Raw genomic sequence first — 12,985 nt, forward strand, 5'->3', positions numbered from 1 at the left:
CTTCAAATACTTGTTTGCTCCTAACCAGTGGATTTTTCACAGCTGCTCTTTTCATACAATGATGCTGCCTTACAGAAACTTTTCTAGATATACCTTTATATCAACTAATTTCTTTTGATTTTTTCATGAAACTTCCAGTGTTTTCATACTTCTTCTAAGATACTGCACTACTTCCCACTGTGGAACAACCTCCTTAAGTAGTTTCCCTTTAATAAGGCTCACCTGGCAAACTCATGACCAAAAATGTCTAAAATTGATGTCAGTGATGGAAACTGACAGAAAAAGCAGCACATTTGAAAACTGTAATTGAACACAAAAAAAAACCTAATGTTAAATTGTAATAATAATTACATAATAATTTGGAACCAATGCAGAAAATTTACCCCAGATTCTGAGATTTGTTGTTTTATTTATGAAATGTTTCTTTGTCTGTAATGTTTGCAATGTACCTATTTCAGGACTGTAACTGCTACACTTTCTTTATAAATAAAGTTGAATTAAAAATATATATATATTTTAACCTGGATATATGTTGTACCAGCAAATGACAGCATCTCTTCTGTCTCACAGTAACAGGGTGCAAGAGGGAGCGTCTGAGATCTGCAGCCAGACAGTCTTGCTTAGATGAAGGTCACACTCTCAAAAACTCATGCATACACACTTTAGATAACTTGACACACAGACAGTGGAGATAAGCAACAAGTGCTGTTATACTTTCATTTTTTTATTAATTGTTTTTCGATAAAGGGACAAAATGGGTGTGTGAACAGGATTATGCAGACATCTGCCAGAAAACACAGACAGTGGTTTTCCCAATACAACTGAACAGAGACCCCAAACAAGTACAACAGAAATTAAAGAGCTAGGTTTGTCCAATGACCATCGGCCACCATTACAAAAGAAAACAAAACTTAAAATTATATTATAACCAAAAATAAAAAATAAAATAAAAAGAAATAAAATCCATTCCATGTCTCTGTTTTGAACAGAGCATATTGGTAATAATAAATAGTAACTCCCATAGTAAAAGATAAAGTTCAAGTTCAAGTTACAACAAACAGCTCTCAGAATAGGAATAGAAAAGGCTGATAACAAAATATTCCGCATTGCCATTTACAAAAAAGTCTCAACTCAAGCAGGCTTCTCCACGTCCCCCGGGTCATTTTTAAATATGCTTTGCATATGAAAGTATACCCAATCTAAATATAAAGCACCATTTAGTATTTGGCAATGAAAAAAAACTGCAAAACATTTAATTTCTTTTTAAACTTATTTATTTTGACGCTTTTTCCGTAATCCATGTACTGCATATGAAGTTTTTTTTTTTTATTCTTTCCTCTCTTCCTGATGTTGGAATGTAGTCAGGTGGGAGGGGTGAGAGAGACAGAAGCACACAACAGAACAGGCCGACGTCAGCTTGCATTACTGCATACAAGAATGGCAGCAGGGGGGGAGGGAAGGAGGTCCGAACCAAAAAAAAACCCAAAGAAGATATGTACAAACCACCTCTGTGGACAGGAAACAGAGCGGTGGCCATCTGATGGACCGCGACGCCTCCCAATGCCACATACTTTAGCTGCTTTTTATGGGGTTTTTCCTTTTATTTCTTTAAACATACAAATAATTCGCACTATATTATCCTGCCAAATTAAAAAAATATACCGTGGCAGCTTGGGATTTTTTTTCCACTACCAAAAAAAGGTATGGTAAATACCTTTAGAGAGAACAAGCAACAGTTAAAAATACGAGCCTCAATATAAATACTATAGTGCCTACTCTAAGTGAACATTGAATTCAAATACAATTCTAGAAATACAGAAAAAGTAGACCATAAATGTGTTTAAGCATAGGAATCGACATGAGTGTGCATTTTCCTATATTTTAAGTTCTTTATTATATATTCATATATAATCTTAATCCTTTCCCCAATGCAAATTGTATTTCAACCTGAAGAGTTGTGAAGAGCCAAGGCAAAATAAAATACAAAACCATCACAGATTTTTTTTTGTTTGTTTTTTGTCTTTTTTTATCATTTCATATATACTGTGATCGGAGTCTTGAACACCACCAAGACGCTGAGGAAAAGAGAAACGACAACAAAACTTAAATACAGTTTCCCCTTAGAGATAGTGGAGTGTTATTTGCAAAATGTTTATTTTTGTTTCTTGAATTAAAAGGAAGATTTATACAAAAACAGATTGGTGAGCAACAAGATTCAGGGGGGGTCTGTTGTCTAGCCTGCAAGGTCGATAAATTATTCAGGTGTGGATGACGACAAAGTTACAAAACAGCTGCTAAAAACGTGGATGTTTGGTGCTGCTGTGGCCGACAGGAGTACTGGCCTCTTATGTAACTCACCTAAACCTTCTAATTTACAGCCCTTGTAGACATGATGAATTTCCATCCCGGAGCTGAGCACCGGGGGTATTTAGGGGTAACAAACTGACAAATGGTCAAAGGTGAAACGGCAGGGGTACAAAGGTTAAGGTTCATGAGGCTGGAGCTGCTGGCAACAGATTCTGTGTCTCATCTTTGACTGCTTTTAACAATGGGACCTCGTCCTCTGACAGCATTTCAACAACGTTTTTCCCCTTTCAGCGTAAAACTTGTAAACTGGGAAAATTGAAACAGTGCACTTCATGTCCTATAAATGACAATATAGCTTTTTAGACTCAACACATGTACCAACATTGCATCAGTGTGGGGAATATGCAAGAGAGATGTCGGTACTTCCTCTCAGGCAGGGTGATAAGTGCTTTACTGTGAATGAAACTCATAAAAAAAACCTTTAGGGTTAAAATAGCAACAGCAAATTAAAAAAATGTGCCCTGCATTAGCCTATGCATACTGATTAAAATTATCACTCTTTTCAAGAGCCCTGGAATACAGTTATTTTTTGCAATTCTTTCTTTTTTTCTGCAATTCATAGTTAATGACCCTGTTTGGATAAATGTGAAATGAAAGAGATTGCCTCTGATCCCCTTAATACTTAGCTTCCAGTTCTGTGTAGCTTTCTGTCTGTCTAGCTTGTAGTTATTTCAATGCTCTCAAATAAAGATAGCCTCACCTGAAGCTCATATATTACTTTATGCATTGTTCCACACACTGACATATTGAAGCAGCGTTGTAGGTTTGTGCTAATGCAGATACATGACACTTCTCAGCCATGCGCTGTATCCCTCAAGTTTAGGATTGTACATTACAGATTACCTTTATCTCAACAGTACCTCCTTACCAGAAACAAAACTACAAATAATTCAGATATACACAATACTGCTTGTACCATGCTTGCCATGAAATCCACACATTAAAGATAGCCTATTGAACATGTAATAGGTAGCTAAATGATGATTAACAAGAACTCTCTGACCTGTCATCATGAGTTGTCACAGTCCATTTGAGCAGTTAGGTGCTTGATGCAAGGACCTTTCCTGGGTGGCTTTAACCTTCTAGCTTTATCTAATGCGACCCCAAGCTTATACCAGATAAGATTATGGCCAATGCAGTCTTGAGATATCAAAGGCACTCTTTTTTTATTCTACCAAATGATAGTACAAATTGAAATCTCAGCACACCCTTGTCTTTTTGAAAGAAATTTGAAGGCTGTCATTAATTTTTTATCAAGCCAATGCATGATTTCTTTTAAAACCCTGTGTGAACATGGCGTCTTTTAGAAAGATCAAGATAAGTGCATTTCAGGGTTGTAAGAAGAGGGTCAAATCAAAGACTGTTCACTTTCCATGTTACAAAACAAAACTGTACATGATATGTGTTACAGAATGTATGCAGCATGGGTGTTATCTTTCTTGTCTTTTCTCTTTTTGAAGAATAAAAAGAAAAAACTGAACAAGAGAAAAACAGCAACACATTTACTCAACAACTAACCAACCAGGGACAAGTTCTTTTCTTTTTTGATTAGCAAAAACATACTATGCATGCTGACTAATTCTTAAAAATGGAAAAGGAAAACTCATAAAAGAAAATAGTACACAACATGTAAATTATTGCACAAGAGAAAGGCTCGAAGTTTTGCGTCAATGCAAGAGTATTGCCCCGATACAGATCATGCATTCAATGGGTAATGGAAACGGGGTGTGCTGGTGCAGAGCACATGGTCTTAAGCTTCCACCAGACTGGCGAAAGAGGAGTGTTAGGGTTGGGGCAAATCTACAAGGGGCCGGGAATAAACAGGGGACTAATGGCGGACATAGCTGTGGGGAAAAAGGTCCCATTGTTCGGCCTTCTACTCTGATTTTATTTCGGTACTCAAAGGACGGTCACTGTGCCATTTTTTCATGTGTTTCTCCAAGGTACTGTAGACACTGAAGGGCATCTGACATATTTCACACTTGTATACGTCTTTGCCCACCTGACCGTGGGTCTTCATGTGGCGAGTAAGTTTGGAGCTCTGGGCACAAGCATAGTTGCACAGCTCACACTTGTATGGTCTTTCGCCTGTGTGGCTGCGCCGGTGCACTGTCAGGTTACTGCAGTTCTTGAACACCTTGCCGCAAAACTCACAAGTATCGCTCCTGCGGCCGTCCTTGGAGCTGGGTCGTCCAGGACCCCCAAGGTGTGGTGTGCTGCCCCCACTGCCTGTGCCACTGCGGCCCGACATCCCACCGTCCAGTTCCCCCGGAGGAGTCGAGAATCGCAGGCTTCCATTCTCTGAAGAATGCTCGGATGACGAGGCAAAGGGCGATTGTCTGGAATCCCCAAAGTTCAGAAAAGGGTCCTTGAGTTGTCGAGAGGCAGCGTAGCCAGCCAACCACTGGGAGTAGACGTTCTCTGTGTTAGGGATTGTGGGAGTGGGCAGGTCAAACTCTTTTTCCAGCTTAATGCGTTTGGAGAATGGACTGAGTGGACTGGGGCTACCCAGAAGCAGTTTCTTAGAGAGGCCAACAGAGGCAGATTCATTAGGTGATGCTCCTCGTCCGTTAACTGTGGAGACAGAGCCCTCCTCCCCACGGTCAGTTTCCGAAACTGAATCCCCATCACACATGTCGCGATTGTGGTGATGGTCTCGGTTGAGGTGGTGGTGTAGGTGGTTCTCCTGGGCCATGGCGTTCCGTTTGTGTGCATTCAGGGCTTCGCTGAAGTGCTGCATACTCGCTGCGAGACCCATCCCCTGCATCACTTCAGGCAGAGAGCGAGGGATGGAGCCCTCATCAGCAACTCCTCCAAGTCGGCTTCCCAGGCCTCCGTTGTTTTCATGCTGGCGTGCTGCTTCAAGGTTCATACCAAAGTGATAGCTGTTGTTGTTTCTCCTGGCTGCCCTCTCTCCATTCTGCTCTTCTTCCTCCTCTACTTCCTCTTCCTCCTCCTCTTCTTCTTCCTCCTCCTCCTCTTCCTCTTCTTCTTCCTCCTCTTCCTCCTCCTCCTCTTCCCCATTCTCACGAAGCATGCGGTCATTCTCACTTTTCAGCTTGGCCACTACTGACTTAAGGGCATTGCTTGCACTGCCTAAGTGCTCACTGGTGCCAGGCTCCGGAGAAGACGCCGTTGAGAGCCCGTCTTCTGACTTGCCGGTGTTTGGCGAGGAGGATTTGTGCATGTGAGTCTTCATGTGGCGTTTCAGTTTGCTAGCCTGTGTGCAAGCGTGGTCACACAGGTGACATTTGTATGGTTTCTCCCCTGTGTGGCTGCGTCGATGCACTATTAGATTACTCTGAAACTTGAAGGCCTTACCACAAAACTCACAACACTTTGATTTCAAAGGGGTAGTGGAGGAGGGTGTTGGCCCTGATGAAGGGAGAGGGGTTGTGGGAGTGGTCTGAGAACCCACAGGTGACTGCATTGAGCCCGGAAGAGGAGGTGGGGTTGCAAGATATGGAGGTTTGCTCCCTGCACCTCCTGCATTTCCATTTCCTCCTCCTGTCTGGAATGGCTGGAGCAAACGCTGCATGGGGCTAGGCCGGCTGGGGGATAGTGGAGGAGTGGACCCTGAGGTGTTGCCCGCCAGCTCCCTTAGCCGCCGTGAGAAGTCCATTGTTGGAGGGGGGTCCAGGGGTAGAGGAGGATTGAGGCGCAGCACCCTGTCAAAGGCACTCGGGTGGTGGGCTGCCAGCGCCAGCTCCTCTGGGCTCAGATGGTGGGGGTCCAGGTGGTTCCTTGGAGGGGGGCTGAAGAGGGGTGGCGTGGGAGGGAAACGTTGATGATGGCCCCCACCAGCGCCACCAGCACCGACTCCACCCCCTGCTCCGACACTGTCTCTTCCACCTGAGCCCGAGCCAGGGATGCGGAGGAGGTTGAAGGGGCTTGCATCAGGAGGCAGATGGAGGCCGTGAAGGGGAGGCTGAGAGGGGCAGTCTGCTCCACCTCCCAGGGAGGATGGCCCACCCATGCGTGGGGTGAGAGGGCTGCCGTGTTCACTCTCCAGGTAGATGCGGAAGCCGTGGTTGTTCTGAGCATGCTGCAGCAGGAACCAGGCGCTGCCATACGACTGCTTACATGTAGTGCAGGTGTAGGTGGTCGGCTCCTCCTTCCCTGAGAAGACAGAAAAAGAGAATCATGTTAGGAGATAGTTTCATTTTAAAAAAATCAGTTAAAATTAGGCTCTGGCTTAGGTTCAGACAGAAACACTACATTTTTGCTCTTACAGTTGTAGTTTGTTTTTCATTCACCCCATTTTCTCAAGCTCTCTTTCATTTCCACTGTCACTTCTAGCAGCTGCCACTCAGTACATTTACATGCACAGCTACATCAAGCTGATTGATTTGGGGGAAAAACCATTTATAGATGCAACTAAGTCAAATTATGCTTTGAAAGGTGGCAATATGTCCTCTTTTAGCTTGCTACCATTGGACCTTCTGTGCTAACAATTTTGCACGCTGCTAACTGGTTGTATGTAGAATGGCGAAATTATAGAAGACTCCCTTAAGTCCCATGCCTAAGTTTTGGTGTAAATTTGATGCATGTTATCCCCTTGCTATTGCTGATATCCACATGTAGACTTTCTGCTAAGTTTTGTATTTTTGGCCTTTGATTATGCACAAAGCTCTAGTCCAGGTTGGGTCCAATAGAGGTGTACATACTGTAAATGCAAGAGTAAATCAGTCACCAACTGAATTAACCAACTGAGAGGATACATTTTCTAATTGCATGAACATTTACTGACTGGGAAATCAGCTGTCTTGTAAACAGGCCTCTTCTAACCAACAGCATGGTACCTCTCCCCCTGTGTTAATTTCGTAAATGCAAATGTGACTAAAAATGTTTGTTGACAACCATCTCTCAGCTAGATAAGACTATGACACTGTTAAATGATAAAAACTGCAATGAAAAGTAAGCTAAGAAGACTAAAATGTGTAAATGAATATGCAAAATGTCTCCACTGTGTCTGTCAGAAAACAAGCAGAGATTAGGTGAGACAGCATGCAAGGTCCATCAAAATTTTCATCTGTATATTTAAAATAAGGCTGTCATAAGATTACAGTTTTTAATCCCAACTACCAGAAATTCTGAGATTAATCCAGAATAATTGCATCCTTTGTGTGGTATTTTGAAATCCACTATTTTGCATGCAAAACTGTTTTTGTATGGTCTTAAACTAAGGGTATTTGACTTCCTGTTTGAAAACAGACCTGCTTTTATAGGTAGATCAAAGATTAGAAATTAACTTCACCATAGAAAAAGGAACTAGCCTCAGTATATTGGCACCCACTGTATCAAATGAGCAATAATTTAAAATGAATCAAAGTTTTGAAAGTGTGCTACTATCAGTACTATCATTCTTCAATCACAAAATATCCCCAAACAGTCCAAGCACTAAAGACCTTCTACAATGACATATTTCTATGATATCTGTTCTAATAACAATTCTATTTGTCTCTCCTGATTGAACACTTTTGTCCACATTCACCCCAAAAGAAGCAGACATGATTCAACTTTGTTTACATGCGGACACATGTTGGTTGCTGGCAGAGCAAAAATAGAATATTACAATGCTGAAAACATTTGGCAGCTTAACACAGCTGCCCATAAACACTTTGTCCTAAATGAAGTCTATTTAGGATATCTCTTTCAACTTGACTGAACCGATCTTTTATTTGAACCTCAGGCCTAACTGTTACAGCTTTTTAAAGTGGTCGGCACATGGTGTTGAAGCTTTGCAAATACAACAGTAGCTCTTATTGAGGTCATGCCCCACATGAGTAGCATGTGAGAAGTTGTGAGTGTCAGTGTGTATATATATTTGTTCTTCTCCCAGCCTGCTCTGGGACACAATTTCTCCCCTCAGACTGACTGAGAACAAAGAAACAGGGCTACCCCGGTAGACTGCCACTTCCCACTGATCTACCAAAACAGAGGCCTGCTGACAAATAGGCATCCACAGACAGGTGGGAGAGGCTACACGGATGAATCCTTGAGACCTTTCAATTACAGCTTCCTTGTTTCTGTAGCAACAGCATGGAAATATGAAAATGAGGGATACCAGCAAACTGGGAATGTATTTTTAATAAAAGAAAAAGAGGTAAAAGCAAATGATTCACTGTATTCCTCTAAGAAATGAGATGGCAACAAATGGATAAAAATCATATTCTCAGTTTATTCATGCACGCTGCATTCTGAGTCACAGCATTTCAATGGACTCAAGTAGCCATGTTTTTATCAGGTTTTTTAAAAGGTACAGTGTGTTAAATTAGGACTTTAAGCAACATCTAACAGCCAGATTCTAGGTAACAATGCTTACTTCTGGAGCTAAACATGGCAACCAGTGTGAGTGTTAAAATCTATAACTGTTTTGTCCCTTCTGTGGTACTGTAGAAACATGGTGGTGCAAGATGGCGGAGAGGACCCTCCTTATGTATAAATAAAAGTCTTATTCTCTGTTAAGAAAAACAAAATAATTAAATACATTCAGGATTTAAACATTAGTTTAGACTTACTCTTTTAAATTAAATGCCATTTTTACCAAGTTTGTTCCTCTAAATATCACTAAATAATACACACTGTACCTTTAAGAATCACATTTCGTGTTTGAGCATGTACACATCATTTGCCAATTTCAGAAACCAGGATAAGATTTTGAAAAATCATATTTTGCTACCTTGAGGACCCAAGTTAAACAGAATACTGTGTTATGTATATGCTTTACCAAATTATGGCAGAGGAAATTAAACTTCTGTTGTGACAAAGATACTAAGATTGTGTCTGAAACCACTCTTATTCCCTACTGCTTATTCCTTATACGGTGAACTGTATAGCGGACTATGTCGCGCACTCATAATAAAAAAATGATTTCAGACACTACCAGAACAGCCAGACTAGCCTGACACTCCAGATTGACTGTTTCAAACATTCAATGCATAAAGATTTTTCACATTCATCTGGGAAAGCTGGACTTTCAAAAAATTCTCAGAAGGTGATTGGAGGAACGTTTTGTATGATGGGCCAATCAGAGCAACAAGACAAAATGAAGTTGTACGCATGCACTTCTCTTAAGCTGACAGGTGACCACTGCCGTAGATTGTTAATGGCGGAGTGTCTCTGTGAACAAAATTGATGCCAAGACAGGTTCGGGAAGACTCTAGCTTTCAGTGTGGCTCTTAGCTCTAGTTTTAAAGGAAATGTGGTCCAGTTCCAATTAAACTGTCTCTTTTCTGCAGCCACAGCTGAGCTAACAGCTACTTCAGTAGTACTCATTGGTAACACTGGCAAACGCCAACCATAACAATTGCAAACCAATGCTGAAGCAGACCAGGTGAAGAGCAAAAACCTGTTTTCTGTCACGAAAAGCTTTCAGTGTTGCTTTCTGCCCTACATTCAAGCTAATCATTCCACTAGCAGCAGGTCGGGAGGAGAGTGAAAACATCTTTCCTATAATGAAAAGCTTTAAATGTGTTTTTTATTCTTTATCCGACGCAGAAACACAGTCAAATTCTAAAACTGACCCTATACTAGAAATAGCCCAGCTAATCACTGCACTAGAGTCAGCAATTGCAAACAGCTTCGAGTACAACTAAACTCCGCCCATAGCTTCCACCTCATTCTCCTCAAATGACGCTGATTGGTCGAAGCAGCACTCAGTTCGGCACAAATTGGGGATTGTAGCTTTTACAGATGGATTTTCCTGATGACAGAGATGGAGTCTGGCAAATCCATCTGCTTTGCAAGGTTACAGCCAGACTGCAACAATGACAATTAAAATTTATAGTAACAGCAACCTAAAGATATGCATAATACCTGCTAGGGATGGAAAATAACAGTAGAATTTCACTCAAAACTAACACTAAATTGAAAATAATACATCAATAAAAAGTTATTTTGAATTTATGTTACAGGTTTTCATTCTGTATCATTTGTTCATGCATACAGATGATGTTCCATTGTAATTCCTGAGCATTTTGTACAACAGATTATTTAGGTAAAAATGCCTTAAAATATTAACTTTTCTGTGTTCCTGAAACATAGATCCGCTGATCTTTGACTCCCATAAAGCTTGACCCAGTCTAAGCTCTATGGGAGGAGCAAAGATCCTGGCCCAGTCCAGCGCTCAAGCAAAAAATCAGCATTTCACTTAGCTTTGCTTATACTTTTCAGTCTCTTTTACATCTTCATTACTTCCTCTCTGGAACACCAAGAGGGGGGATCATTTTGTTGCCCTTTTATGTCTGCTACATTCAAAATGCAGGCTTAAAGTCACAGTGAAACAAAAAAAATCAGAACTTGTCACAGCACTGTGAACTGGGCTACAATAAGCTACAGTGGTCCATGCCACTTTGTGATGTAAAAAATTAAAATCACACACATCTGTGCAAATTAAATGCAGCAATCAGACGGTGAGATACAGGTATATATCATGTATATAGGCATGTGAATATCCAGGTTTCTCAGTATGCATGAAAAAATTATCAAAACCAGAATAAAGCTCATAAGCAGGATACTGAAGTCCATGTAAATGCACTGATATTCTCATATGAACTCCTCATACTTCCTCTAACACTCATCTCCATGCAGAGAAACTCTCCACTTCATTCATGTAGACAGAAAAGAAAACTCCAGCTGCCTGAGGAAAGTAAAACAGTAGGAGGGTAAAAACATTTAGGCTCCAGCTGATGAGGAAAAACAACCGGTTCAGTCTGCCTCAAAGCTTTTTCTTGCCTCAATGAAGCATGTAGAGTCACTTTGGGCTCGCAACAAGAGGAACATTTAAAACAATAATTGCCTTTGAATGGCCTCAGCGATGATGACCTGTGGTGGGACCCGCAGTGCATGTGTAATCTCATTAGGGAACCGAACGGACGGCCATCAGCTCGTTTACAAGATTAGATGACACACAAACCCCCGTCGGTGCCATTCAGAGCCTTCCACTATTAAGCACAGTGCATTGTGGGTGCATTTGACAAAGTGAACAAGCAGAGACACACTTCATGCACAAAAGCACAAATGGAGATACACACTGTTGAACAAGAAGTTTAGATGTCTGTGCCACATTCCAGGCATTTAGCAGACACTTCAAACCTCCACAATCAGAAATGCAAAAATGCAAAAGTTCAGACTTTAAGGCCAGCTGTAACCATACATATGCAAAGCACTTAAAAAATGAAATAAAATACCTGTGCTGAGAAATGGACAGTCTTGAAATATTTGAGACAACTGTTGTGCTGGATTTCTGTACCGGCTGAGGCATGTAGAATAAATCTCTCCAGACATAAACAGACAGAGATCTGTCTTTTAAGGCTTGTAGTTGCTGACTTTTTGATGATGTGATACAGGCTAAGCACTGTCAATAATGTTTCTTATTTTGGTTGAGACAAAGACCTTGAATCAGCCTTACATTTTGAGTTTTGTCTCTTTGCAAGGAAATGAACTGGTAAGACTCCTGATATTTTTCCTCTCAAATCTTTTTATGTGACTTCAAAGGTACAATATTGACAGTTTTTGCTCTCAAATGTCTAAATTAATTTTAAAAAAAGACCAAATCTATGTTATATGTATTTTCTGTTGATTACTCACATTGATTCCAATATTTCCGACAGTTTTAAAACCTTAATTTTTTTGTTTGCCTCATCTGCAAACATGATTATCATTGCTGTTAAAACACTGGGTGTTACCTCAAAGACAACATGTCCAAACTTCACACAATGCAACATGCTACAATGTTTTTCCGCCATTGCCCTGCTCCTATTTTCCTCTCTGTTGAATGCATTGACGTGGAAAAAGAGCAAGAGAGCTGGATGAGAACGCACCAGGAGTGTCTGGCAGGAGGATTTACTTGGTTTTCTTTCACTTTTCCCCTCACGGTGCTTCTTAGTTTTATTTACAAAATGAATACAATCTAGCATGAATAAAATTCATATCCATGTTTGAAATTTTGTCCTGCCACTTGTGTCAACAAAAAGTCAAAACTATTCAGCTTACAGCCTTCAAAGGTTTGTCAGTATGGAACCCTTCATTTCAAAATAAAAGCACGAGATGTCATATATTTTACAAGAGGATGCTAAAATTTACAGAGCAGAGAGTTAAACAGCAACAGATGCAGTGCTGCACATTGCCAAGCGTCGTCTGACACATGCATGCTGTAAGGACTAGTGTGTACTAGTGCTTGCTTTATTTCAGTTGAGCATAAATGTATTTGAATGTTTAGAATTTTGTTTGAGCCTCTTATACAAAGAAGTTTCTGGTTTCCTTTTCTTATTCCATATTCTACTGGCAGCTTTTATTCCCTCACCAACTTTCAACACACTTTTTCCCCTGAAAGTATCAATATGGAATTTTTGTTTTGAATAAATTTAATTGTGTCCTTTGTATTGCATTTCAAAATTCCACTATTCTGCATTTCAAACTATTAAGTTTGGAATTTTGTATTGTCACAAATAAGAGTAATCCCTTTTTGGATACAGCCCAGCTTTTATAGGTAGATGGAAGATTTTTACTACAGAAAAATGAACTTGTTATGGATTAAAAAGGAAATAAAGGGAGGCTTAAATGGCAATTATTCAAGAACACAATCTGCAGATGACTTTTGACTTGTCCCCTGAGC

General features: G+C 40.6%; 1 protein-coding gene across 1 annotated transcript in view; it reads right to left on the reverse strand.

Moving 5' to 3' along the window:
* Positions 1 to 772: 772 nt before the first annotated feature.
* Positions 773 to 12,985, reverse strand: part of bcl11aa (BAF chromatin remodeling complex subunit BCL11A a) — an 88,989-nt gene continuing 76,776 nt past the window's right edge. The window contains exon 3 of the mRNA XM_041788680.1: positions 773 to 6,486. Within this exon, the coding sequence (XP_041644614.1) occupies positions 4,244 to 6,486 (2,243 nt within the window). The 3' untranslated portion in view covers positions 773 to 4,243. The remainder of the gene's footprint in view (positions 6,487 to 12,985) is intronic.

Source organism: Cheilinus undulatus, linkage group 6 (assembly GCF_018320785.1).
Source record: "Cheilinus undulatus linkage group 6, ASM1832078v1, whole genome shotgun sequence".
NCBI classification, from domain to species: Eukaryota; Metazoa; Chordata; class Actinopteri; order Labriformes; family Labridae; genus Cheilinus; species Cheilinus undulatus.